The sequence below is a fragment of the Babylonia areolata genome, chromosome 27, assembly GCF_041734735.1.
Source record: "Babylonia areolata isolate BAREFJ2019XMU chromosome 27, ASM4173473v1, whole genome shotgun sequence".
Lineage (NCBI taxonomy): Eukaryota > Metazoa > Mollusca > Gastropoda > Neogastropoda > Buccinidae > Babylonia > Babylonia areolata.
In genome coordinates, this window is record NC_134902.1 from 12,930,116 (window position 1) to 12,957,615 (window position 27,500).

The following is a 27,500-nucleotide window of genomic DNA, read 5'->3' on the forward strand; positions in this document are numbered from 1 at the left end:
CATTCGTCGACATAGCACTGAAAAACAGTTTGTGTCTATCGATGTTGGTGTTCGTCATTTGGTATTGAGGACTGAACGTTGAACGTCCTTCGACATAGTGGAGAGAAAGAAATATAAATAGATAGACAGAGAAAGAGAAACGGAATGGTTTTTTCACATATAGGCCTCAGTGGGGCTCAGTGAAGGGGTTAATATGAACATTATACAACTCAATAAGACAACATAAGCAAACAAGCATAAATGCAGATAACAAAACATAATAATATTCATTTTACGAAGTGACTATTTCTCTAAGATAGAGAAAGAGAGAGAGAGAGAGAGAGATTGGAAATGTTTTATTCATGTAAGGGCCATAGCCCTAAATGAAGGGTGTAGACAGATAGATAGACAGACAGACAGACAGATTGATAGATAGATACATAGATAGACTGAGGGAGAGAGAGAAAGAGAGAGAAATTGTAAATGTTTTACTAATGTAAGGGCCATAGCCCCAAATGAAGGGTTTGTGTGTGTGTGTGTGTGTGTGTGTGTGTGTGTGTGTGTGTGTGACAAAATGGACATTTGCAAATACAAGTATTGATAAGAGAGACAGTCAGACAGACAGACAGACAGACAGACAGTAGGGGGACGAAGGGAGGGAGAGAGGGAAGGGTTGGGAGGGGCGGAGAGACCGTCAGACAAACAGGTGGAGTAGAGAGAGAGCGGAGAGAGAGAGAGAGAGAGGGTTGTGAGGCAGGGAGAAAGAGACAGGCAGACAGACCGGTGCATTGCAGATGATAAAATCATTGCAAGGCAAGGCGCGGAAGAATGGCGGAAATTAGAATATATATCACACACACACACACACACACACACACACACACACAAAATTATCTCCTGTGTGTGTGTGTGTGTGTGTGTGTGTGTGTGTGTGAGCCTAAACTATGTTGTTGCTCCGTATGATTCATGTATAAGCAATGTTAACACGATACTAGTTCAACTGAATATCATCATTAGAATGTCGCACATTAAGTTGCTGAATGTATCTGTGTACCCGACTTTTTATGTACACATATGGAGACAGACAGACAGACAATCACACACATTTTGATATTCATGCATATCGATATACAGACAGGCAGACAGACAGACAGATACACACAGACACACACACACACACACACACACACACACAGACACACATAGACACACACACACACACACACACACACACACACACACACACACGATAGACCGACCGACAGACAGACTGACATATAGATAGATCGACCATTATATTATCACATCTCTTCGTATAGATTTAACTACAACCTTTCCAAAGCTTGTTTGCCAGACACATCACTACAGTATGATACAATACAAAGGAATACAATGCAATGCAATGGAACACATCTCCAATCAGCCGCTGGTGGTATAAGAGCGTGCGGTGTGTAGAAATCTTAGGGAAATGTGATTATGTCTCTGTATTTTTGTTTTGTTTTCTGTTTTTGATCACTTCTCTTCCCCCCCCCCCCCCCCCCCCCCCCCCGCCCCCTTCTCTCTTCTGTTCTCACTCTTTTCTTTCCTTCTGTTTTTTTTTTATCTCTGCTTTCCTATTTTCCTTTCTCTCTCTTTGGGGTAAAAAATGTCAGCTACATAAACAAGTTACATGTCACATCTCTCTCTCTCTCTCGCTCTGTGTGTGTGTGTGTGTGTGTGTGTGTGTGTGTGTGTGTGTGTAAAACCTGACTGAACGACACGGGAAACGAATGATTATCGTCCAAAAGCAGCTCTCAATCGGCTCCGTCCACATGCAGGCAGCCCTGTTGTGTGCAAAAAAATGACTCCGTCTCCGTAAAGCGATCAGAGCTTGGGCTCCGACCGAGGGTCGGTGGAATATAAGTAACCCATGGCATGTCATATCATAGCACATTTATCATATTGAATCAATCAATTCTCCTAACCCCCCCCCCCTCTCTTATTCTCTGTTTTCTCCTATCTGTCACCCCCAGCCCCGCATGTGACAAACGTGCCCACTGTTGCAGGAGAAAGAAAGACTGGAGCAGGAGAAAGCGGAGCTGCGCGCGCAGCTGGACGCGGAAGTGAATTCACTGCAGCAGAACCTGAAGCGTCTTCAGATGGTGAGGGGGCGCGGTTGTTGGTTTGGCAAAGTTTACAACACATCAAACCGCATCGCATCGCACCACACCACACCACACCACACCACAACAACACCACGCGCCACATAACAAAAAGCACAGCACATCACAGTACCCCCACTCCACACCACATCACAGTACACTACATCGCACCACACCACAACACCACACACCAGACATTAAAAACACAACGCAACACAAAACCACTCCACACCACGTTGCATCACAGCACACCACAACAACACAACACACCACCCTACACAACACCACACCACACCACATCACACCACACATCACACCACACCACACCACACCACACCACAACAACAGACCACACCATCTAACACCACACCACCCTACACAACACCACCCTACACAACACCACCCTACACAGCACCATCCTACAACACCACCCTACACAACACCACCATACAACACCACAACCCTACAACACCACACCACCCTACACAACACCACCCTAACCCTACACACAACACCACACCACCCTACAACACCACACCACCCTCCACACCACCACCGTACATAACCTACACCACACCACCCTACACACCACCACCCTACACAACCTACACAACACCACCCTAGTCCTACACAACACCACACCACCCTACACACAACACCACACCACCCTACACCACGCCACGCCACCCTACACAACACCACCCTAGCCCTACACACAATACACCACCCTACACCACGCCACCCTATACAAATACCACTCTACACAACACCACCCTATACAACACCACACTAACCCTACACAACATTACCCTACACACAACACACAACACCACCCTACACAACAACACCCAACACAACACAACACCACACCACACCACAACACAACACAACACAACGAAACGCAAAACTGCTCCACACTGTATATTGCATCACATCACACCACACGACACCACACCACACCACAAAAAACCACACCACACCACAACACAATGCCTGTCCTTCCCCAGGAGGGAGTGAACAAGCTGGACGAGGAGCAGGAGCGGCAGATCGTCAGCATGCGGACACGGCTGGAGACGATCCAGGCGGAGAACCGGTCCCTGAAGAGCGAGCTGACCGACTCCCAGACCAACCTGGCCCTCGTCCGCAGCGAGCTCACCGGCTTCCGCCAGCAGCTCAACGAGAAGAACCACGAGCTGGACATGTACGTTTTTGCTTCCGGTTTCGCACTTCCAAGAAAGTATCACTTTCGGTTTCAGTTTCTCACGGAACTTTTCGCCAGATTCCTTCATGAGCTGTCGTTTGTGTGTCAAAGCCTTGGCCTCCGCAGATTGTTTTCCTGTCCATTCTGTAGTGATGTCGTTTCATCCTTTTCTTCTTTCAGTCTTTAGATATAAAGTAAGTATAAAAAGAAACCTAAAGACTGAAGGTCCCACGGATTATTTTACAGCTAGCAGCACAATCGACTACTATCCACTGTGTGTAGGGCTCGGCATAGGAAGGTGGGGCCCAGTCCTCTCCTTCCGCCGATGCAGTAACCTTCCCCAACCGGTCATGTACCCATTCGAATACACGTTGATGGAGTGAGAAAAATCGTGAATAGGCCTGTCCCAAGAACATACCACCATGCCGAAATGGGGCTTCGTGCCCTCATCACTGGTGAATAGGGATCAGAAGTCCAAGCCCCCCTGCCCCCAAATATGCCACGGCGTTTTCTTAGAATGTTAGTTTCCATCATCATCACGAGATGTTTCCTGTGCAGGAGCATTGCTCTGGCTTCAAAATTCGTCTCATTAAAATGATTTTCACGTTCCTACGTTGATAAGCATAAACCGAAAGCAAAGGGAACTAGTTTCTACAATATTTCCAGATGCGTCCACACGTAATTTGTTTGGTGGAAAAGTAGTACTCCCCCCACCCTCTCCCGTATCAATATGGTATGGACGCCAGCCTAGGCTGTAAACTCCCCAGGGTTAATAACAAAAAAACAAAAAAAAAATTAAAGGGTAAGCAAGAATCGCAGTTTTCAACGGGCTCTCCCGGCACCTGTACAAAGGGAGTAAACTCTTCTAGTGATATCAACTCGCCGTTTTCCTCCCTTAATTTGATTTATGGTGGGGGGGGGGGGGGAGGGGGACCAAAGTTAACTGGTTTGATGAATGTTTGAATTGTCTTAATTAACGAACATACGTATTAGTTTCTGTTAATTCACACATATTTCCTTTTAATTAATTTTAGTCTTTGTGTGACCAATCAGTGTCATTTCCCCCCCTCCTTTCTCTCCCTCTCCTTCTCTCCCCTCCCAAGCAAATTAAATCGAATCGTATGGTATTGTATTGTAAAATATCGATATTATATTGTATCGATCTCTTCTATTTTGCAGGCAGAAATCTACAGTGATGGACTACGTGCGGGAACAAGACAACCTGACACGTCAGTTACACATGCTACAGTAAGTGGTAACCACGCTCACCAACGCATGTGAATGATAAACACACACACACACTAACTAAACAAGGCAAAAATACAGCCCCAAGAGCACAGTTGCTGGATTATAGACTCACTTAATCACATCCACGCGCGCTTTTGAGAGAGTAACCGTAGATGCAAAACCACGTGCCCTCTGGCATACTACTTGCCATGAGCATGCGCATGCACTTGATTGTATACATCAACTGCAGTCTTTGCATGCAGAAGCATATACATGCATGCATGCATGCAGTCATGAGCGTTACACATGGGCACAAGTATATTTTTTATTCCTACGTTTAAACTATTTACCATTGATCTGAATATGTCATTGCATATCGAAACTCATCGTTACATGCAAAGAGAAATAGAACGGAAGACATGGATTCGCTGAGACTGACACTGACACTACTTTATTGAATAGGCTATTGTCCCTTTCAATTGGCGTTCACATGAGAGAAAGAGAGAGAGAGAGAGAAGATTTTGATTTTGTCAGACTCAGAAAAGTAAGTCATTTTGGTTTTCGTTTTCGTTCCAAGTTTCAGATGGAATGAGGATTCAGATCCATTGGCGTGTGTGTGTGTGTGTGTGAAACCCAGCGCGTGCTCCTGCAAACAAGCACATGCATTTATCTGAAAAAAAAGTTATATCCATTTCAGTCAACGAACACACTGTGTGGAAAGACATTATTCATTGAAAAAAAGGAGGTTGGGGGTAGTTCAGTTATCAGTGGTTCAGTAACTCTACCCGGGCGATTTTTCTTAACAAATCGAGCTTAGTCAGTTCAGATCCTATCTTTTGTGCTGGTCTTAGCGCAGCATCATCTTAAAGGGCTCAGTGAGAAACGAAAGAAAAAAAGAAAGAAAAGAAAAACAGAAATAAAAGGAAAGAAGATGTCAAAAAGGATGATGAAGGTATGGCTTGGAATTCTGCACGTCGTGAGCGCGGCTTCTTTTTTTCTCTCTTTTTTTTTTAACGTATGAAAACATTCGGTGGCCATCCCCCTGGTCAGGGAGACTTAATCAAGTTGCTGGGGAAACACAATTATTCAGACTAATGTCCCATTCCATGGAAGAATTCTGCAGCTCCATGAAGATGTATGTATCAGTATAACTTCCACAAGTTGCTGTTTTAACTTACAGAAATTACTGTTATTAATCAGTATCCCGAATTTTAATTGCTAGAGTTTTGTGAAAAAGAAAGAAGAATTTAACAGCAAGTCGTCAACAGGGAAAAGATAAGGGAAAAAACTAGTGCTGTTGGTTTTAATTCGACAGGCAGCATGTGCATCCCCCAAAGAAACGGGCAGCCAGACCCAGATCCAGGTCAAAGAAAAACAGGTCTGCCAATGGCACAAATGCACGGGGAAATTGTTTCTTTTAAAAGCATTTTATCCCTCAAATTCTTATTATCTTCTTTTTTTTTCTTCTTCTTTCTTTCCATGCATTTCGCTGAATATTCATTTTTGTTGTGCATATCTCACAAAATGGTGGTGTTATTTTTCCTTCTCAAATCACTTTCGTGTATTTTGCCGTAAAAGGACTGGGAACTGGAATGCGATAGTAGTTGTCTGCTTCTTTTGTATTGCAAGTGAAAGAAGAAGAAAAAAGGGAGCTGATTCAGATTGATCAGTGGCTTGGCTGGCTGTTCGTTAAAAAGTGGCACCGGAAATGTACTTTCTTCTCATTTGTTTTCTACTCCACAAATGATTCTTACATCTTGCGTGACAGGATTCTTTCACGAGAATTAGATACTTATTTCAGTTGAAAAAAAAAAAGAACAGGATTTGCCTGCTTTAATTATGATAGCAACTTTTTATTCTTGAATGAAAATTTTTTGTATGAGGTAAAACATTTCAGGAATCTTTTGAATCATATTTGTCTGGTTACAAAAAAAAAACAACAACAAAAAACCCAAGAAGAAAAAAAAAATCCAGCAAAAATCAAAACAAAATTTCCAAGGTGTGTGAACAAAATATCAGTGTAATGACTCTCTTGGTCTGTCAGTCCGTGTGAAGAGCTTTGCTTTTAAACACAAAGCAGAGCAACACAATGAACGTCAACATTACAGAAATTAACGTAAAGAAAATACAGCAGCATAGCATTGCACATCACAGTACAATTTCAAAGATTTCCCTTTTCTGCTGTGTGGAGGATACATACGCACAATAAGAATAATACTAATTCAACAAGAAAAGATCAGACTTCAGAACATTGACATATAAGTTTCAGGTGTAAGGATAAGTCACATACCCGTCCACATTTTTTTTTCAATGAATTTGCTTTAAACTGAGTTTTCAAAAAAAAACAAAAAAACACACAAAAATAGAAAGAAAGAAATTGCATAAATCGAACATTGACGAATGGGAACCCGATTTTTTTTATTAATTCACTTAAGTTGTGTTTCTTTTTCCCCCAGCACAAAATAGAATGCATGAACCGAACATTGACAAACGTGACACTAAGTACACTCGAGTGTTAGTTAGACTTAGCTGGTGCGGACAAATGTACGTTTCACGGAGGGATTGGGGAGTGAGCATTTCTGGACACACAATGGGATCAAACCAAGCACATCGAGATTTGTTTCTGAAAAGGGTCGTTGTTTGTATGGCTTGACAGTCGTGTTAACATTGGTTACACACACACACACACACACACACCACTGCATGGAATCTTTTCGATGTTGTTTTTTTGTTGTTGTTGTTTTTTTGTTTTTTGTTTTTTGTTGTTTTTTTTGCTATCGGTACTCTTTCATTCTTTTTTTTCCGTAAAAACTTTTTTTCTGTCGTTTTCTTGCATGTTCGGTATGTATTAGCCAAAGCAGACATACATTATAACATGAATTTAACCGTAGTGATAATGATAATGAAAAAAGGAAAAGAAAAATAGAAACGAAACGAAGTAACTTGAAATCCAGAAGATATGAACAGACAATCATGGAATTTTTATCTCCGTATCTCCCTCTTTCTCTCTCTCTGTCTATCTGTCTCTGTCTGTCTGTCTCTCTCTCTCGGTGTTTCTCCCTCTCTGTCTGTTTCTCCCTCTCTCTGCCTCTCTCTGTGTCTCTGTCTCTGTCTCTCTGTCTGTCTCTCCGTGTCTCTCTCTGTCTCTGTCTCGCTTTCTCTGTCTCTGTCTCGGTCACTCTGTCTGTCTGTCTGTCTCTCTCTCAGCGTTTCTGATCACCTTTGCTCTCTTTCTCTCTGCAACTGTTTATGTTCCTGTGTCTCTTTGTGTCTGCCTTTGGTTTCCCTCCATCTTTGTATCTGTCTTTCTCTTTTCCGTCTGTCGGTCTGTCCGTCCCACTCTGTGTCAATAACAACAGAACCATCACGTGTGGGTAGCTAACATGCGGTTTATATTAATCAGTATATACGCTTAGCACATTGCTGTTGTTGTTATGATTATCCTTTTATTTGAAAAAAAAAGTCTTTCAGCTTTGCTTGTCAAGCGTGCATGAGTTTTGTCACTTGGTACGTGTTGAATGTATTTTGGGAATGATTATTGTTTGTCAACGTCGGCATGATGTTAAAGTGTTCTTGGTTTGTTTTTGCATGCACATTGTTTTATGATTGTGGTTATGACTATTTCTATAACAACAACCACAACAGTTGATAACAACAACAGCAGCACACTTGCACGTGAAGTACGTGAAATAAGAAAACTAAGACGAAGGTGGAAGCGGAAAAGAAGGTGGAGAAAGAAAAGAAAATTGAGATGAAGAGAAGAAAGAAATATAAGAAGAAAGAGGAGGAGGAATACAGAAGGTGGTGGAAGGAAGGGGATGGTTGGGGGTGAGGAGGGGGGTATGAAACGCAAATTAGTGTGGGAAAGTAAGACTCTGTGTGTGTGTGTGTGTGTGTGTTAACATGAGTTTTTTTCAGGTGCGGATGAAGCCCCATATTCTTGTGCTTGTGTGGCCTCAAAATATTGACAAAGAGAAACGATACGATAACAGTAACGCTTGTCTTGTGAAGGGTTGTGGGTATATAGACATAGTTTTTGCAGTGTCTTATGTTTTATTTACATTTTAATGATGTATATATTATGATATAATAGTTATGGAGACACATAACCTCACCTGGTTAACAGCATAAGTGAATATCCGTACAATTTGAAGAACTGTGTGTACAGTCATGGCCTTCGTATTCAGTGAATACCCTTACAGTCTGAAGAAATGTGTATATATAGACATGGTCTTCGTATTCAGTGAATACCCTTACAGTCTGAAGAAATGTGTATATATAGACATGGTCTTCGTATTCAGTGAATACCCTTACAGTCTGAAGAACTGTGTATATTTAGACATGGTCTTCGCAATGTTGTATGTTTTATTCACATTTGTTTGGATGATGTGTATTTATTATACGTGGAAGCACAGCATCCCACCTGTGTTGTAGCAGCAGCAGGAATGACCCATGCTGTGCAAGAACTTGACGGCACCGACAGACGCGTTGTCCCTTTGTATGCATGCCTACCGTTGCCTTGTGTGCTTTGTTCAAGAGACGCAAAAACAAAGCTGTTGTGTGCTTTGTTCAGAGACGCAAACAAATCTATCATCGACACTAACGATGACCTCCGTGAAGCTTTGGGCACCGTCAAGCAAAAACTGCACAAACGTACTTTCTCCACAGACGTAAGCACTTTCTGACTAACAACCTCATCATCTGTGGTATTCTCCCCTCCCTACCACCACCTCATCCTCACCACCCAAAGCAGCTTATTTTCTCTCTATATATATTATTTTCATATGATTTTTATAATTTCTTCTTGTTTTGTGGGTATGTGTGTGTGTGTGTGCGTTGTTTTTTTTTTTCCCATGTTGCTTTTTCTGTTGTTGCTGTCTCTTTCCTAGAGGCCGTTGTGCGTGTTGTCTTTTTTCAGCGAAGCGAACAAAAAGCTGCATGATATCAACGATGATTTGCGCTCCGCTGTGGAGACCACCAGAACCAGTTCCTCTCACAGGCGCTCACTTTCCAATGACGTAAGCACCGTGGGGGGAAAATAAGGGGGATCACCCTAAAAGTAGGACACGTGATCGTATTGTATTGATTTTTTAAAAAGTTTTCTCTTGGTGATGCGACGAACTAGAATATAGTCAGGTTCAAGGGAAAAACAACAAAAAACAAAAAAAACCCACCCAAAAACAAACAAAACAAAAAAACCAACAAAAATCCGGTGTAGTATTCCAGATTATCCCCCACCTTGAAACGTCCCCGGGGGACAAATTGACCGCTGGAAATGTCCCCCGGGGACTTTCTCACCGTTCATAATGTCCTCTGCGGACACTGTTAGCGGCCAAAATGTCCCCTTTCTTGGGTTTTAGCCTCGTTCTGAAATGTCCCCCTCAAGCTAAAAATGTCCTCCCCATGTATCCCGTAACGTCCCCTTTGTCAAAAATAAGCCAGTGTATAAGTGTATACATCCAGCTGTATGCCGTAAAAGCATTGGGTTCATGCTTATGAATATAACAAGTATTTTTACACGCATGTGTGTCAGTATGCACATACACACGCACGTGTAGGTATATGTGAAAGTTATTTAAGTGATAAAAACCATTTTTCAATGCAAAATCTTTTGGTGTATATTCCCTGAGTTTCCCTGTCTTTCTGTCAGAGTTATAATGCCACTGGGTAAAATATCTGAACATGCCTCAGTTGACAAAACTGAAGAAATTATTATATGGGAGAGAGACAGAGACATGCAGACATGTGTGTATATGTGTTAGTGACTTGAAAATATTGAAATAACAGTTTGAAAGCAAATGACATACCACGGACATAAACTTTTAAGAGAGAAACATGTGGTGTCACAGAATTTTCATGTCCTCAGTAAAACAATGAATAATCGAATTTTTGCCACGTCAGACCACAAAATATAATAGCAATAACAATTGTAAAAGCAAAAACATACAACACCTAAAAAATACGAATTGCCTCTGTGGTTCAAAATATCTCTTTGTATTGTGTGGAGGCGAGCAGTTCTGCGAAATGTGTTTGGCAAAGGGGACGCTACGGGGTACAAGGGGGTGACATTTTCAGGGTAAGGGGGACATTTCAAAACGAGGCTAAAACGCAAAAAAGGGGACATTTTGGCTGCTGAAAATGTTAGAATGGGACATTATGAACGGTCAATTTGCCCCCCGGGGACGTTTCCGGGGTGGGAGAAAGTCTGGGATGCTACACCGGGAAAAACAAATAAAACAACTAACGTCAACAACAGAGCGCAGCACAAAAAGTATTATGATTTCCAAATTTTGCTTTTAACCACAGACATTTTTCTTTCTAAGATTCTCAAACGTATTCAACAGATTGTCGTTGATAAACAGAATGGCTTGCCAATTCTCTGCATGCCAGCAAACAATGTCCTGCTTTTTTTGTTGTTATCCCCTTTTTCGTCCTCCCCCCACCCCTGAATACCCCCAGCTCTCCGAAATACCGACAGTGATAATCATCCTGACATGTTGCCTATGTAATCTATTGCATCGTCTCGCCGTTCGTGGTGTAAAAATTTGTGTTGTCGTGTTTCACATTGTCGCCAAGAAGTGGGTCTGTTTATTGTCTGGTATTTTTGCATTGTGATCTTTTCGTTTTTCTGTTGAATGTTGTGGCCTTAAACGTGCTATGACCGTGCTGTTGTCTCGGTCATTTTTGAATGTGCTTCAGTACCTTCCCTTTCTTTTGTAAGTAGTTTAGTATCCTGTTTTTTACTGTTTTTGTTTGGTATACAATATATATTGCTGTATTGTAGTTGTTTTTTTTATGTATATGTTGCATTATCAGTGTGCTAAAAAGGTAGCACCAATGGCAGATTGTGTGGGTTTATCAGTGAGTTATTGAATTGCAGATATATGGAAAATGAAAAGGTTGTCTCACAGAGCAACATATCTGACTGAAATACTTTATCAGTCATTGTACTGGTTATCGCTTTCATCATGAAATCATCTTTCATTTGCTTTGTCTTGTCTTCAGCTTGAGGTTATCTTTGTCGCTGTTCCTTCTCCTTCTGTCTTCAGCTTGAGGTTATCTTTGTCACTGTTCCTTCTCCTTCTGTCTTCAGCTTGAGGTTATCTTTGTCACTGTTCCTTCTCCTTCTGTCTTCAGCTTGAGGTTATCTTTGTCGCTGTTCCTTCTCCTGTCTTCAGCTTGAGGTTATCTTTGTCACTGTTCCTTCTCCTGTCTTCAGCTTGAGGTTATCTTTGTCACTGTTCCTTCTCCTTCTGTCTTCAGCTTGAGGTTATCTTTGTCACTGTTCCTTCTCCTTCTGTCTTCAGCTTGAGGTTATCTTTGTCACTGTTCCTTCTTCTGTCTTCAGCTTGTGGTTATCTTTGTCACTGTTCCTTCTCCTTCTGTCTTCAGCTTGAGGTTATCTTTGTCACTGTTCCTTCTCCTTCTGTCTTCAGCTTGAGGTTATCTTTGTCACTGTTCCTTCTCCTTCTGTCTTCAGCTTGAGGTTATCTTTGTCGCTGTTCCTTCTCCTGTCTTCAGCTTGAGGTTATCTTTGTCACTGTTCCTTCTCCTTCTGTCTTCAGCTTGAGGTTATCTTTGTCACTGTTCCTTCTCCTTCTGTCTTCAGCTTGAGGTTATCTTTGTCACTCTTCCTTCTGCTTCTGTCTTCAGCTTGAGGTTATCTTTGTCGCTGTTCCTTCTCCTGTCTTCAGCTTGAGGTTATCTTTGTCACTGTTCCTTCTCGTGTCTTCAGCTTGAGGTTATCTTTGTCACTGTTCCTTCTCCTTCTGTCTTCAGCTTGAGGTTATCTTTGTCACTCTTCCTTCTGCTTCTGTCTTCAGCTTGAGGTTATCTTTGTCACTGTTCCTTCTCCTTCTGTCTTCAGCTTGAGGTTATCTTTGTCACTGTTCCTTCTCCTTCTGTCTTCAGCTTGAGGTTATCTTTGTCACTGTTCCTTCTCCTTCTGTCTTCAGCTTGAGGTTATCTTTGTCGCTGTTCCTTCTCCTGTCTTCAGCTTGAGGTTATCTTTGTCACTGTTCCTTCTCCTGTCTTCAGCTTGAGGTTATCTTTGTCACTGTTCCTTCTCCTTCTGTCTTCAGCTTGAGGTTATCTTTGTCACTGTTCCTTCTTATGTCTTCAGCTTGTGGTTATCTTTGTCACTGTTCCTTCTCCTTCTGTCTTCAGCTTGAGGTTATCTTTGTCACTGTTCCTTCTCCTTCTGTCTTCAGCTTGAGGTTATCTTTGTCACTCTTCCTTCTGCTTCTGTCTTCAGCTTGAGGTTATCTTTGTCGCTGTTCCTTCTCCTGTCTTCAGCTTGATGTTATCTTTGTCACTGTTCCTTCTCCTGTCTTCAGCTTGAGGTTATCTTTGTCACTGTTCCTTCTCCTTCTGTCTTCAGCTTGAGGTTATCTTTGTCACTCTTCCTTCTGCTTCTGTCTTCAGCTTGAGGTTATCTTTGTCGCTGTTCCTTCTCCTGTCTTCAGCTTGAGGTTATCTTTGTCACTGTTCCTTCTCCTTCTGTCTTCAGCTTGAGGTTATCTTTGTCACTGTTCCTTCTCCTTCTGTCTTCAGCTTGAGGTTATCTTTGTCACTGTTCCTTCTCCTGTCTTCAGCTTGAGGTTATCTTTGTCACTGTTCCTTCTCCTTCTGTCTTCAGCTTGAGGTTATCTTTGTCACTGTTCCTTCTCCTTCTGTCTTCAGCTTGAGGTTATCTTTGTCACTGTTCCTTCTCCTTCTGTCTTCAGCTCCTTCAGCTTGAGGTTATCTTTGTCACTGTTCCTTCTCCTTCTGTCTTCAGCTCCTTCAGCTTGAGGTTATCTTTGTCACTGTTCCTTCTCCTTCTGTCTTCAGCTTGAGGTTATCTTTGTCACTCTTCCTTCTGCTTCTGTCTTCAGCTTGAGGTTATCTTTGTCGCTGTTCCTTCTCCTGTCTTCAGCTTGAGGTTATCTTTGTCACTGTTCCTTCTCCTGTCTTCAGCTTGAGGTTATCTTTGTCACTGTTCCTTCTCCTGTCTTCAGCTTGAGGTTATCTTTGTCACTGTTCCTTCTTCTGTCTTCAGCTTGAGGTTATCTTTGTCACTGTTCCTTCTCCTTCTGTCTTCTGCTTGAGGTTATCTTTGTCACTGTTCCTTCTCCTTCTGTCTTCAGCTTGAGGTTATCTTTGTCACTGTTCCTTCTCCTTCTGTCTTCAGCTTGAGGTTATCTTTGTCACTGTTCCTTCTCCTTCTGTCTTCTGCTCCTTCAGCTTGAGGTTATCTTTGTCACTGTTCCTTCTCCTTCTGTCTTCAGCTCCTTCAGCTTGAGGTTATCTTTGTCACTGTTCCTTCTCCTTCTGTCTTCAGCTCCTTCAGCTTGAGGTTATCTTTGCCACTGTTCCTTCTCCTTCTGTCCTCTGCTCCTTCGCTCCTTCTCTTCATCTCTTTTTTTTTTTTAAATTATAATTATCTCACCCTTCATTTCTTCTCACAACTAATTTAACTGAAATGGGCGCGAGACTTTTTAAACTTTAGCATAAACTTTATATTTAATGATCAGAATTTTATAACAATATAGACGGCATCATCAGCAACCAGAGTTTGTGTTTATAAGATGAAAGCGAGGACGTTGGGATTACGAAGGCTGAGAAAGACGATGTTATGTGGGAGCGAACGTCAGCAGACGAGTCCCAAGTGGAAACAGCCTTTTAAAGAAGGAAACAGAGTCAAACAGCCTTTTAAAGAAGGAAACAGAGTCAAACAGCCTTTGACTTAAAGAAGGAAACACAGTCAAACAGCCTTTAAGAGGAACAGTCAAACAGCCTTTTAAAGAAGGAAACAGAGTCAAACAGCCTTTGACTTAAAGAAGGAAACAGAGTCAAACAGCCTTTTAAAGAAGGAAACAGAGTCAAACAGCCTTTGAATTAAAGAAGGAAACAGAGTCAAACAGCCTTTGAATTAAAGAAGGAAACAGTCAAACAGCCTTTTAAAGAAGGAAACAGAGTCAAACAGCCTTTTAAAGAAGGAAACAGTCAAACAGCCTTTTAAAGAAGGAAACAGAGTCAAACAGCCTTTTAAAGAAGGAAACAGAGTCAAACAGCCTTTGAATTAAAGAAGGAAACAGAGTCAAACAGCCTTTTAAAGAAGGAAACAGTCAAACAGCCTTTGAATTAAAGAAGGAAACAGAGTCAAACAGCCTTTTAAAGAAGGAAACAGAGTCAAACAGCCTTTGAATTAAAGAAGGAAACAGTCAAACAGCCTTTTAAAGAAGGAAACAGTCAAACAGCCTTTTAATTAAAGAAGGAAACAGTCAAACAGCTGTTCATTAAAAAACAACAACAGTAGATTCTTAAAGAAAAGAATAACAACACCACAACAATACAACACAAAAATTCAATATAATAACAAAAAAAGACAAAAAAAGCAACAACAAAAAAACCTTTCACAAGAAGATGAAATGGTAGTCTTTGACGAATGGAGTTCAAAATTAAGAATGAAGGAGAGAAGGAGGAGAAGAAGAAGTAGTTACACTATATCAACAACAGCGATAGTATTTTTTTTAATGAGAAAAATCCGAGAGAAAGAAAATGACTCCCAACAAAATATTTATGGTATACAACAGAAAACAAGGGATAGAGCAAAGGGGATACGAGAAAAGAGAGGAAAATTAGTACCAACAACATGATGGTAGAACAGACAGAGATGGCAGGTAGAACAAATTTTAAATTGAATAAAGATTTTAAAGAAGAACGACTTTGACCAAAATCTTCAAACGTTGGAATCAACTGCCACCAAAAAAAGCCAAGATTTTCGAGCTGGCAGAAGCCATTTAGCTTGCCTATAAAGAAAAGAAAAGTTGAGGGAGAACAGTTCAATCCTATATGTTTCCTGTTCACAAAGTATGGTTAAGGATATTTGGGGTTCATGAGATCCATCTCACTGTCCAAAATATATATGTGAAGTTCTGAAAGTTATCTTTCCAGTTTTGACCGGAAATATGCCGTCTTTCGACTTTCGCTGTCTTTGAGATTTTGAACAAATGAAGAAAGTAAGTGGCGACTTGTTCAACTTTCTTCTTCTACGCGGCACACCTGATAATATGGCTGACTGACTCGTGTCAGTTTTAGGGGCCAGTTTGAAATGAAAGCTGTGACATTTTAAGCGCAACAGCAAAGTGGTGGAGAGGGATTTCTAAACAATGTGTTAGTAGTGTGTTAACAGTATGTTGATGCATTTTTCTGAGTTCGCAATAGATGTCCCACAGTAGAAGAAAAGGGAGGTCGCTTTCGATACATTGTTTTAATATTCAGTTTTTGGTGCCGTCATCATTTCACCCACCATTTTTGTCATCACTGTTGTGTGATGAACTACATATGGTTAATTAGTATCCAGGTACTGGTTGCTATATTTATTTTGTTTCAGTATGTATCTGTCCATCTGACTGCCTGTCTGTCTGTCTCTTTACCTCCGTTTGTGTGTGTGTGTGTGTGTGTATTTGTGCGTGTGTGTCCGTGCGTGCGTGAGTGGGTGCGTATGTATTATGTTTGATAAAAACAGAGAGAGAGAGAGAGATAGAGTCGTATTCATGTCAATCATTTCTCGCTCCCTTAGCCCTTCGTTCTCTCTATGTATCTCCTGTGATAACATTTTATCCCCCCCCCCTCCTTCTCTCTCTCTCTCTCTCTCTCTCTCTCTGTGTTGTGTGCGTGCGTGTGTGCGTACGTTCTACCCAGGTTAACAGCATGTTGTACAAATAACTGTATTTGTAAAGCCCCTTAACAGCCCCATCTCGGACCTAGGATATGTGCTGTATAACTATCCATGTAGAGTCAATCAATCAGTTTATTTTGTGTGAAGCGCTCAGAGTTTGGTGTCTGACGGGGAATACTTGCTGTATAAGTATCCACGTGTCTGACATAGGATAGTTGCTGTATCAGTATCCACGTGTCTGACAGAGGATAGTTGTTGTATAAGTATCCACGTGTCTGACATAGGATAGTTGCTGTATAAGTATCCACGTGTCTGACAGAGGATAGTTGTTGTATAAGTATCCACGTGTCTGACAGAGGGTAGTTGTTGTATAAGTACTCACGTGTCTGACATAGCATAGTTGTTGTATAAGTATCCACGTGTCTGACATAGCATAGTTGTTGTATAAATATCCACATGTCTGACAGAGGATAGTTGTTGTATAAGTATCCACGTGTCTGACAGAGGGTAGTTGTTGTATAAGTATCCACGTGTCTGACAGAGGGTAGTTGCTGTATAAGTATCCACGTGTCTGACAGAGGGTAGTTGCTGTATAAGTATCCACGTGTCTGACAGAGGGTAGTTGCTGTATAAGTATCCACGTGTCTGACAGAGGATAGTTGCTCTATAAGTATCCACGTGTCTGACATAGGATAGTTGTTGTATAAGTATCCACATGTCTGACAGAGGATAGTTGTATAAATATCCACGTGTCTGACAGAGGATAGTTGTTGTATAAGTATTCACGTGTCTGACAGAGGATAGTTGTTGTATAAGTATCCACGTGTCTGACAGAGGATAGTTGCTGTATAAATATCCACGTGTCTAACAGAGGATAGTTGTTGTATAAGTATTCACGTGTCTGACAGAGGATGGTTGCTGTATAAATATCCACGTGTCTGACAGAGGGTAGTTGTTGTATAAGTATCCACATGTCTGACAGAGGATGTTTGCTGTATAAATATCCACGTGTCTGATAGAGGATTGTTGCTGTATAAATATCCACGTGTCTGACAGAGGATAGTTGTTGTATAAGTATCCACGTGTCTGACAGAGATTAGTTGCTGTATAAATGTCCGTGTGTCTGAAGAAGGATAGCGTTGTATAGTATCCATGCCAATCAGTCGACCAGTTTTTTTGTGAAGCGCTGAGAGCTTTGTTGTTTTTTTCTCTTTTTTTTTCTTTTTTTTTTTAAGCGCTTAGAGCTTGGTGTTTGACGAAGGATAGGTACTGTATAAGTATCCATGTCAATCAATCAGTTTTTTTCTCTCCCTCTCTCTCCCGTGTAGTCGGGAGGAAGTCGCAGAAGCGAGTCCCCACGCCTCAGTCTGACTCAGGCCAACATGTCTCGTATCAGTAACTACGTCACTGACCACGCCGCTGAGGACACCTCCCCAGGGTACGTGCGTGTGTGTGCGTGTGTGTGTGTGTGTATGTGTGTGTGTGTGTATGTGTGTGTGTGTGTGTGTCCATCTGTCTGTGTTTGTGTGTCTGTGCCTGTCTGTGCCCGTGTGTGTCTGTGTGTGTCTGTGTCCATCTGTCTGTGTCTGTCCCTCTGTGTGTGTGTGTGTGTGTCCATCTGTCTGTGTTTGTGTGTCTGTGCCTGTCTGTGCCCGTGTGTGTGTCTGTGTGTGTCTGTGTCCATCTGTCTGTGTCTGTCCCTCTGTGTGTGTGTGTGTGTGTCCATCTGTCTGTGTTTGTGTGTCTGTGCCTGTCTGTGCCCGTGTGTGTGTCTGTGTGTGTCTGTGTCCATCTGTCTGTGTCTGTCCCTCTGTGTGTGTGTGTGTGTGTCCATCTGTCTGTGTTTGTGTGTCTGTGCCTGTCTGTGCCCGTGTGTGTGTCTGTGTCCATCTGTCTGTGTCTGTCCCTCTGTGTGTGTGTGTGTGTGTGTGTCTGTCTGTCTGTCTGTGTCTGTGTTTGTGTGTCTGTCCCTGTCTGTGTCCGTGTGTGTGTGTTTGTGTGTGTGTGTGTGTGTGTGTGCGCGCGCATGTGCGAGAGTGTATATGTATCTGAGTGTGTGTCTCCCTCACTCTGTATATATATTATATGTGTGTGTGTGTGTGTGTGTTATGTATGTATATATACTTTTTCTTTTATCTGTTAATTTATCTTTTATTCTGTTCCTCCAACCCCACCAGGAGTCGACCGAGCAGCGCCGGGGCAGCCGCCAACTCGTCCCTGTACGAGGAACTCAGCACCAGTTCTGTGCCAGGCGCGTCCCGCTGTCTGGGGGTGGCTTCCTTTGATGACGACTTCGTGGAGGATGGTAGGTAGACAGCACACACACACACACACGAACACACACGCACGCACGCACGCACACACACACACACACACACACACACACACACACACACACACACACACACACACACACACACACACACACACACACACACACACACACACACACACACATACACACACGCAATCCTGTAGAAGAAAGCCACTCTGATAGGTACACAAAGACACACACACACACACACACACACACACACACACACACACACATATATATATATATAAGCATGGACTAAAGGCCATACTAAACGCGTTAGATTATGCTACTTGTGATGTCAAGCGTATGCCCAGCAGATGTGATGTAGCGTATAATAAAAACGGGTGCAATAGCCGAATGGTTAAAGCGCTGGACTTTCAATCTGAGGGTCCTGGGTTCGAATCTCGGTGCACCTGGTGGGTAAAGAGTGGAGATTTTTCCGATCTCCCAGGTCAACATATGTGCAGACCTGCTAGTGCCTGAACCCCCTTCGTGTGTATGCGCACGCAGAAGATCAAATACGCACGTTAAAGATCCTGTAATCCATGTCAGCGTTCGGTGGGTTATGGAAACAAGAATATACCCAGCATGCACACCCCCGAAAACGGAGTATGGCTGCCTACATGGTGGGGTAAATAAATAAAAACGGTCATACACGTAAAACGTTACATGTCTGTCTGAGTGTGTATGCGTGTGCGTCTGAAATCTGATTGAATGACACAGGAAACGAATGATGAGCGCCCAGTGGCAGCCGTCAGTCGGCTCTACCCAGGTAGGCAGCCTGTGGTGCAAATGTCCCCGTGTATGTAAAGCACTTAGAGCTTGGTCTCTGACCCACATCAATCAATCAATCAATCAATCAATAAGTACGAATCTTTCCGAACGCAGTGACGCCTCCTTTGAGAAACTGAAAGTGAAAACTGAAACTGTGACCACCTTTGCAGACAGCGGCATTTCCACCAACCGTGACGTGGAGGTGGATACAGAGGTGGACAGTGTGTCCGTGGACGGGGACCCCCACAGAAGAAGCACACGGCGCATGCGCCGCTCTCGTGCCCACGTCACAGAGGAGGAGGTAAGTCGGTGACGGTCTTCGATCATGTGATGATCTCGAAGGGGTGGTCAACTGAGGTGTATGTCGCCTTTGAGAGGAATTTAATGGTCGCCGCGGTTCGTCTTGTCTTTTGTTCCCTGTTCGCCTGTGTTCTCACAGTTGGTCTCTGTGTGTGTGTGTGTGTGTCAAGTCAAGTCAAAATGATCTTTATTGGGGGTAAAAGAATAAGCTTATACAGCTTTTTTTACATCCTGCCCTCAGAAAAAAGAGAAGAAAATCAAGGAAAAAAAGTGGGGTGGGGGGAAGAAGAAATTGGGGAAGTAGGGATCGGGGAAAGGATAATATAGAAATAAACAATTACAAGAAACACACAAAAATTCTATCGAAAACAACAGAAATAATACGAGTGTAAATAGCAATAAATATGCATATGATATTGACACGATTACGACATGCAGTGCGACATTCTTACATCATTAACTTAATTCAGGAAGAAAAGAGCGAGAGAAAGAACGAAAGAAAAAAAAATATATATATATATAAGAGAGAGAGAGAGAGAGAGAGAGAACAGACAGCCGGATAAAGGTAACAGTCGAGAGATGGAAAAGAGAGACAGAGATTCAGAAGGACAGAGAGAGTTTAAGGTGTGTGTGTGTGTTAGAGAGAGAGAGAGAGGGATGGATCGAATACAGAAGCGAAGCGGGATGGCGGGTAGGTAAAAACAGGACACAGTGCCAAACGCCCAAGAGGCCGCTGGGTGTGGCGGCACGACAAACAGTAGGCGAACTGGGAATAGGTGAATAGGTGAATCGGACTTGCTCCCGTGATCGTGAGTGACTGGGCGGGGTGTGTTCCCTTGACAGTATGTTATTATGGCTACTTGGCTGAAAAGGCAGTCGGTTGTATCAGAAGTGGTCAGTCAGTTCCTCCGTTGCTTTGCTATGTCAGAGATGAGAAAACCAGCATGGTAATCGTGTACTTGCTTGATGCAGTACATTTCTTTGGTGCTTATATACTTATCTTTGTATTTACTTCTTTTTTTTGATAATCAGTTTATTTTGTTTGTTTATTTGTGTATTCGTTTATTTTTGAGTGGTCCATAAAACTGCATTGTACTCGGGGGGTTTGTTTGTTTTTGTTGTTGTTGTTCTTTTGACACGTAATCATCACACACTATATTGTGATTTTCGTTGGCTTGTTTTGTTTCGGTTTTTCTTCTCACTATTCTACTGTTACCACAGCCAATGCTGCTGTGGTTAACTGCTTACATCACTGCTGTATAACAACACTAACTTCACTGTACTAACTATACGATTGCGTGAGGCCCTGACGCCGTTGTGTTATATACTTTTGTTTGGCAGTCCTGTCTCAGATACAAGCGATCATAATGACTGGTCGTTTTTAGTCACGTCGTTCATTTATCTCACTCCTCACCCACACTCACCCACAAACACCCAACACGCGCACACACTCACACATACACACACACACACACACACACACACACACCGACCCACCCCCAAACACACACGCACTCACACACTCACACACGCACCCCCCCCCGCCCCCGCACCCCCCCCCCCCCCACACACACACACATCACACCATCTCTTCCAACAACCTGTCACCACAAAAAAAAACACACGAAAAAACAACCTTTCCTACCCCCACACACAACAGGAGCCGGACTCTCACGACGAGATGGAGACCGACACGGACCTACGCAGCGACCTGGACGTGCGTAGTAGTAGCTACGCCCTACGCCGCGGGGGTCCGGGCAGCTGCTGCAGCAAGGACAGCGTGGTCAGTCACGGCTCGCGCGCCAGTCGTAGCTCCATGCGGCGCCAACTGCCCTCGGCGCCCCTGGAGGTCAGCTTGCTTTGGGTGTTGGGGGGTGGTGGCTTCACTCACTGCGGGGTTCTGTGTTTTTCGGGTGCTGTTAACAGCAAGGGGTGTTTGGGTGTTTGTATGGGTATGTATGTGGGTAGGTGGATGTATGGGGGTGGGCTGGGGAGTGGGTGGGGAGGAGCGGGTGTGTGTGTGTAGGTGTGGGTGGGTGGGTTGGGTGTGTGTGTGTTGGGAGGGTGGGGAGGGGGGAACGTGTATGTGTGTGCGCGTAGTGGGGGTGGGGGCGGGGGGGGGTGTTTGTGTGTGTGGACGGTGTGTGTTTGTGTGAGTGGGTGGAGTGGGGGTTGTATGTGTTTGTGTGGGGTGGAGGTCTGGGGGGATGGGTGTGTGTTTGTGTGCTGTACTAATTCTGCTGGGGGAATTTTTTTTTTTTCCATTTTGCCGAAGCAAACACTGCTGGGTTTTTTTTCAAAATCTAATCAGCCCTTACTGTACACGGGAATGTCTTTGTTGTCTTGTCTGAGCAAACACTGCATTTAATAGTGTTTGAAATCATTAATCAGTTCAGAACTTTTTTCTTATTGTAATTAACTTTGCAAACATTTCTTTTTAAAATAATTCTTTAGCTCTTGCTTTTTTTTCATTGCATATTTGCATGACGCAAGCACTGCTCTTTTTAAAAACATGTATCATTCAAATCTTTCATTTACTTTCTTGACGTATTTAAACCCTTTTCACTTTGCTGCCAAATCGTTTTTCTGTGTGTGATGCAGCAATTGCACTTTCGTTTTCGATATCGTTTTCATTTTTTTGTAATTATTCTGACTAATCAGTTTATTAACTTACTTTCTTGATTCAGTTCACTTTGTTGCCGTTGGGGTTTTCAGCAAGAAAACCCCCCACAGAAAACAGTTATGGTACAGGCATTGCACTTTTGCAAGCATTGCACTTTGGTTTATCAATCAGCTAATTAATTGCCTTTCTTATTTCCATCTTGATGTGTACTTACTCTATTTCGTTTTACTTAGTTTTCTTTACTTCCGTGCTTATTTTAACTTTTCTGATATTTGTATCTATTTATTTCTTTCATTTTGATTACTTTCGTGCTGATTACTTTACCTTTTTGATATTTGTATTTATTTTTGACTCACTTGTGTGAACAAAGTAAGTCTATGTTTTAACCCGATGTTCTGTTGTCTCTGTGTGTGTCTGTGGTAAACTTTAACATTGCCATTTTTTCTGGAAATGCTTTGTTTGCCAATACCGAAATTGGCTTAAACATGGTATGAAAAAAATCTTCCCAGTCATACCAATAACAGGTTGTAAGTCTCCCGAATTAAGGCGTATTTCCGAATCATAAACGATTTATTTCGTTGAGATATGTTCCGAAATCCGAAAATTTTAAAAACCGCATTCCACGGAGTTTGGCCTACTAGAAGGCAGGTTGTGTTCGAAGATGACATGACCTCGGGTTTTTTTTTTTTTTTTTTTTATAGATATTTAAAAAAATATTTATCTATTTATTTTTATTTGCTACCCCATCATCTGAACCATTTCAGCGGCATTACTCCCACGCCGCTCATTTAGATTCCCCCATACACGGCCACACCCGGGTTCGTTCGTCACAGTTCCAGCGTCGGCAGTCCGCAGGGAACCATCGATGTTAGGTCGCCAGGAGGCCACACACTAGAGGAGACCCTGCACTGCTGCTGAGTCACGTCGGTGGTGTTCAGTGGTGTTCAATAGTACCTGTTCTAATTTAACATACTTAGGACACCACCTACTAAGCCCCCTACTAACGACAATAATGGTTTAGTCGCGGAGCCAGACTGAGTGAGCGTCCCTCCCAGAGTGGAGACCCTCACCACGTCCCTCAAACAACAGCCCCCCTATGAATCTGCCGACACTGACGACATTGACAGGACTCACCCCAAGCACGGAAGTGGATCGAGGGGTATCGAAACTGAGGTCACCATGAGAGCAGGGCATGAAAGGCCACAGGCTTTGAGACTTTTGTTTATATTGATGGTGGTGAAGGAGACCTCGTTTTTCTTGTTCACAATTAAAAGGAAAGAAATACAAATCCTGGGCAGAACACTTACAGTGATACTAACTACATCATTGACGTGCTTACTGCATATAGATAATCTAAAGTGGACACTGAATTAACTGAATGAACATAAAGAAAATTTTGAATCGATCGTTTCTTTCTTTGTGCAGACCTAGAGATCTAGGCCTACTGTGTGTTGCGATTTGCTTGAAGTAATGGCAACGTCTCCTTTACCGCCGAAATAAAAGAATAATCGAGATGTAATAAAACACACAAAAAAACATGATTTAAACAGCCTTATTACGTCCACTACAATCACATCCATTCATTGCACGAAGAAGAAACGTCAACATTGCTTTAAGTATTAAATTTAGTCATTTGACAACAGATGTGAGGCAGCCTTGGGGATTAGTCTGCTTGCATGGGAACTGAACTTGCCTGGTTCGATCCCGCTCGCATGCCTTTTTTTTTTCTCCCAAGCTTATTTTATATATCATATTTAATAAAGTGCATTTTTCAGCGATTTTTTTTATATCTATTGTTATTCCCCTCATGATTCCATTACTGGATAAAGAGCGAAACACAGTTGAGTCTTGAAGGCTTTGCCTCTTGTTGTTTTTGTGTTTGTTTATTTCTTGCAAGTTTAGTGCTACTAAGAGGTGGCACTAACACCTCTGCGTGCATGCATTCATGTACAGCATGATTAGAACTCACTTCCACTTTATCATTATCATCATTATCATTGAGAGATCATCATTATCAGTGAGAAACAGAGAGACAGGCAGAGAGAGAGAGAGAGAGAGAGAGAGAGAGAGCAGTTGCCACCTTATGGAGCTGACACTTTGGGTGTGGTAATTGCATGTTTGTTTTTTTCGTTGTTGTTGTTTTTTTTTTATTATTGAGTTTTACCTTTCGGTGTTTGCAGATATATTTGATATGGAAGGGTCAGGCGTGGGAGAGGGACAGTGTGTAGATTACAGCAGTTCAGTCTGACCAGTTATATCTGGACTATAGCACCGACTGCACTATCTGCACCTGTGGGACTGTGAGCGTCGGTAGGCGAGAGAGTGGGGAAGGGACTGCACATCTCCTCTTCACTAAAAAAGTCACCTGTGCTGGTCAGGCAATGACAGACAGCAGGATTCCGAAGATGCTACTGTATGGCCAGCTGAAGGAAGGCCACCGCGAAATTGGAAGACCCTGCAAGCGCTTCAAGGACACCCTGAAGACAAACCTCTAAGCCTGTGACATAGACATCGCTTCCAGGGAAACTGATGCCCTTGAACGCTCTTGCTGGAGGACGCTGTGCTCTAGTGGTATAAAGACGTTTGAAAACAGAACGCTGGCCATTAAGGAGAAGCGTGAGCGAAGGAAGCAGGGCTCAACTTCTGAAGAGTTTTGCCTTGCAGCACCTGTGGGAAGTGCTGCGCATCCAGAATCGGCCTCTTCTCCCATATGAGGACACCCACCCACAAATAAGCATGCCTGCCTACTCATCCGTTGTTCCGACGGGAGACTCCATCATAGCACCGACTTATTCAAACCCTCTTGACCGACAAGCGCAATGGCCGAGTGGTTAAAGCGTTGGACTTTCAGTCTGAGGGTCCCGGATTCGAATCTCGGTAATGGCGCCTGGTGGGTAAAAGGTGGAGATTTTTCCGATCTCCCAGGTAGACATCATGTGCAGAACCTGTGCATCGACCACATTCTAGGGGGAGATCATGTGCACTAATGCGAAGTTGGCACAAGGCTATTCGATGCTCCTTTTTGAGGAAGTACCTTTTATTTCACTGTTTGCCAGCTGAGTCAGTAGCATGAGCAGCATTGAGTTGAAGCTGTGTACCTTGTGGGATGGAGAGAGTTACCTCTCTTTACTATTAATTACTCAATGCTCGGTTTTCGCGGAGCAGATCGAATGCGGTTCAGGTCTGTAGTGTGTGTATGTGTGTGTGTGTGTGTGTGTGTACGTGTGTGTGTGTGTGTGTACGTGTGTGTGTGTGTGTGTACGTGTACGTGTGTGTGTGTGTGTGTGTGTGTCTGTGACAGCACTCCACGCCCACAGTGGTCAAGGTGACCAAGGAGCCGGAACGCATGTACAAGGTGGTCCTGGCCGGGGATGCCGCCGTGGGCAAATCCTCCTTCATCGTCAGACTGTGCAAGGGCAAGTTCGTGCCCAACCTGTCCTCCACCCTCGGTCAGTCAGCGTCTTCTTCCCTCAATTCTTGTTCTTGTTCTCCATCCCCTCCCCTCCTCCTCCTCCCCCTCGTCTTCGTCCTCCTCTTCCTTCTCCCCCCTCCCCCTCCTCCTCCTTTACCGCGACCATCGTACTCCCTTCTTCGTCCTCCCCCTCTTACTTCTTTTCTTCTTCTTCCTTCCTTCCTCCCCCCCCCCTCCTCCGCCTTCTTCTTCATCAACGTCGTCTTCTTCTTCTCTTCTTCCTCCTCCTCCGTCTTCTTCCTCGTCGTCTTCTTCTTCTCTCCTCTCTCAGTGTCAAAAGGAAGAAGACACAATTATCTTCATATGGACTTCTTTCATGACTGCCGTTCAGAAAATTATCCTTTTCTTCTCTTCCCCCTCCTCCTCCTCCTCCTTCTGCTTCTTCTTCATCATCATCATCTTCTTCTCTCCTCTCTCAGTGTCAAAGGGAAGAAGACATAATTATCTGCATATGGACTTCTTTTATGACTGCCGTTTAGAACATCTTCTCTTCCTTCTCCTCCTTCTTCATTATCATCTTCTTCTTCTCTTCCTCCTCCTCATACTCCCCTTCTTCTCCTTGTTGTCCCCCTTCTCCTACTCCTCCTCTTGCTCGACTTCTTCTCCTGATCCTCACTCTTATCCCTCTTCCTCTTGAACAGGGCAACTTTCCAAAACAGAAAATCGGGTGTGCAACTTCAGCCGCTTGCCTTTGTGACATTGGAATTAGTGATTTCATGGAATCCCAAAATCTGTCAGTTGTTTGATGAAACCTCTGGTTGACTTTTGATTTCATTTAATGCACGAAAAATCTCATGGATTTCATTAGTAATTTAAGATCACCGTTTTATTTTATTTTATTTTATTTTATTTTATTCAGTAAATGTACTGAGGAATTAGAATCCGCTGTAGTTTTGATTTCTAACGTCATATTTGTTTCAAGATTTGGGTTCATTATCTGTTCAGGAGTGGACTTCCAGACAAAACTTGTGGAAGTGGACGGTCACTCTGTGGCGCTTCAGTTATGGGACACAGCCGGTCAAGAAAGGTAACTCTTCCATTTGAGTGTTATCGCCCTTACGTGTAGAATTCGAATGCAGAACACAAAACAAAATTACCCATGTTCCATTTTCTGTGTGTGTGGCACTGCTACTACTACTGCTACTATTACTGCTGCTGCTGCTGATGCAGTTGCTGTTAATGCTTGTTGTGCACTTTACTTGGCATTTTCTTTCTAGTCAAATTTGATTTTTATTAAAGTAAATTACTGCGATGCATATTTTTATGAATGGCGTTGTTCTATCAGCGATTGCACTTCATGCGTTCAGTGTAAAGTGAGCTGGAGCTAAAAGACACGTTTATGTAAATTTACAGACAACAAAGGTATATCTGATCTGATCTGGTCTTGTCTTATCTAACCATGCTTTACCATACCTGACAAGTGTGTGTGTATGTGTGTGTGTGTTTCTCTGTGTGTGTGTGTGTGTGTGTGTGTACGCGTGCTGTGACGCTGTCAGGTTCCGCAGCATCGCCAAATCGTACTTCCGACGGGCAGACGGCGTGCTTCTGATGTACGACTGTACCTACGAGCGGTCCTTCCTCAACGTCAGGGACTGGGTGGAGGCCATTGAGGTAGGGGGGTCCTTGGCGTGCTGCGGTGTCTTTGTGTGTGTGTGTGTGTGTGTGTGTGTGTGTGTTTCAGTCTGCGTCCGGCAGGTGCAGTTTGTTGTTTCTCTCAGTCTCTTCCGCCTCGACTACTGTAACTCTCTATTGTCTGGTTTGCCTGCTTCATCCCTCCAGTCCCTCCAGCGCATACAAAACT

The 27,500-nt window shown here is 43.1% G+C and overlaps 1 protein-coding gene across 9 annotated transcripts in view; it reads left to right on the forward strand.

The window, feature by feature from the left end:
- Nucleotides 1-27,500, forward strand: part of LOC143301131 (ras and EF-hand domain-containing protein homolog) — a 137,057-nt gene that overhangs the window by 99,341 nt on the left and 10,216 nt on the right. For 3 of the 9 annotated variants that reach the window (XM_076615188.1, XM_076615187.1, XM_076615192.1), the window contains exons 5-16: nucleotides 2,025-2,120; nucleotides 3,128-3,321; nucleotides 4,501-4,569; nucleotides 5,864-5,926; nucleotides 9,467-9,566; nucleotides 17,542-17,651; nucleotides 18,391-18,518; nucleotides 19,475-19,605; nucleotides 21,265-21,453; nucleotides 25,529-25,676; nucleotides 26,645-26,726; nucleotides 27,196-27,310. In XM_076615188.1, coding sequence (XP_076471303.1) covers nucleotides 2,025-2,120; nucleotides 3,128-3,321; nucleotides 4,501-4,569; nucleotides 5,864-5,926; nucleotides 9,467-9,566; nucleotides 17,542-17,651; nucleotides 18,391-18,518; nucleotides 19,475-19,605; nucleotides 21,265-21,453; nucleotides 25,529-25,676; nucleotides 26,645-26,726; nucleotides 27,196-27,310 — 1,425 coding nt within the window. Of the gene's footprint in view, nucleotides 1-2,024; nucleotides 2,121-3,127; nucleotides 3,322-4,500; nucleotides 4,570-5,863; nucleotides 5,927-9,121; nucleotides 9,219-9,466; nucleotides 9,567-17,541; nucleotides 17,652-18,390; nucleotides 18,519-19,474; nucleotides 19,606-21,264; nucleotides 21,454-25,528; nucleotides 25,677-26,644; nucleotides 26,727-27,195; nucleotides 27,311-27,500 lie in introns of all 9 variants that reach the window. The other 6 variants (XM_076615190.1, XM_076615194.1, XM_076615189.1 and 3 more) reach the window with 4 other exon arrangements.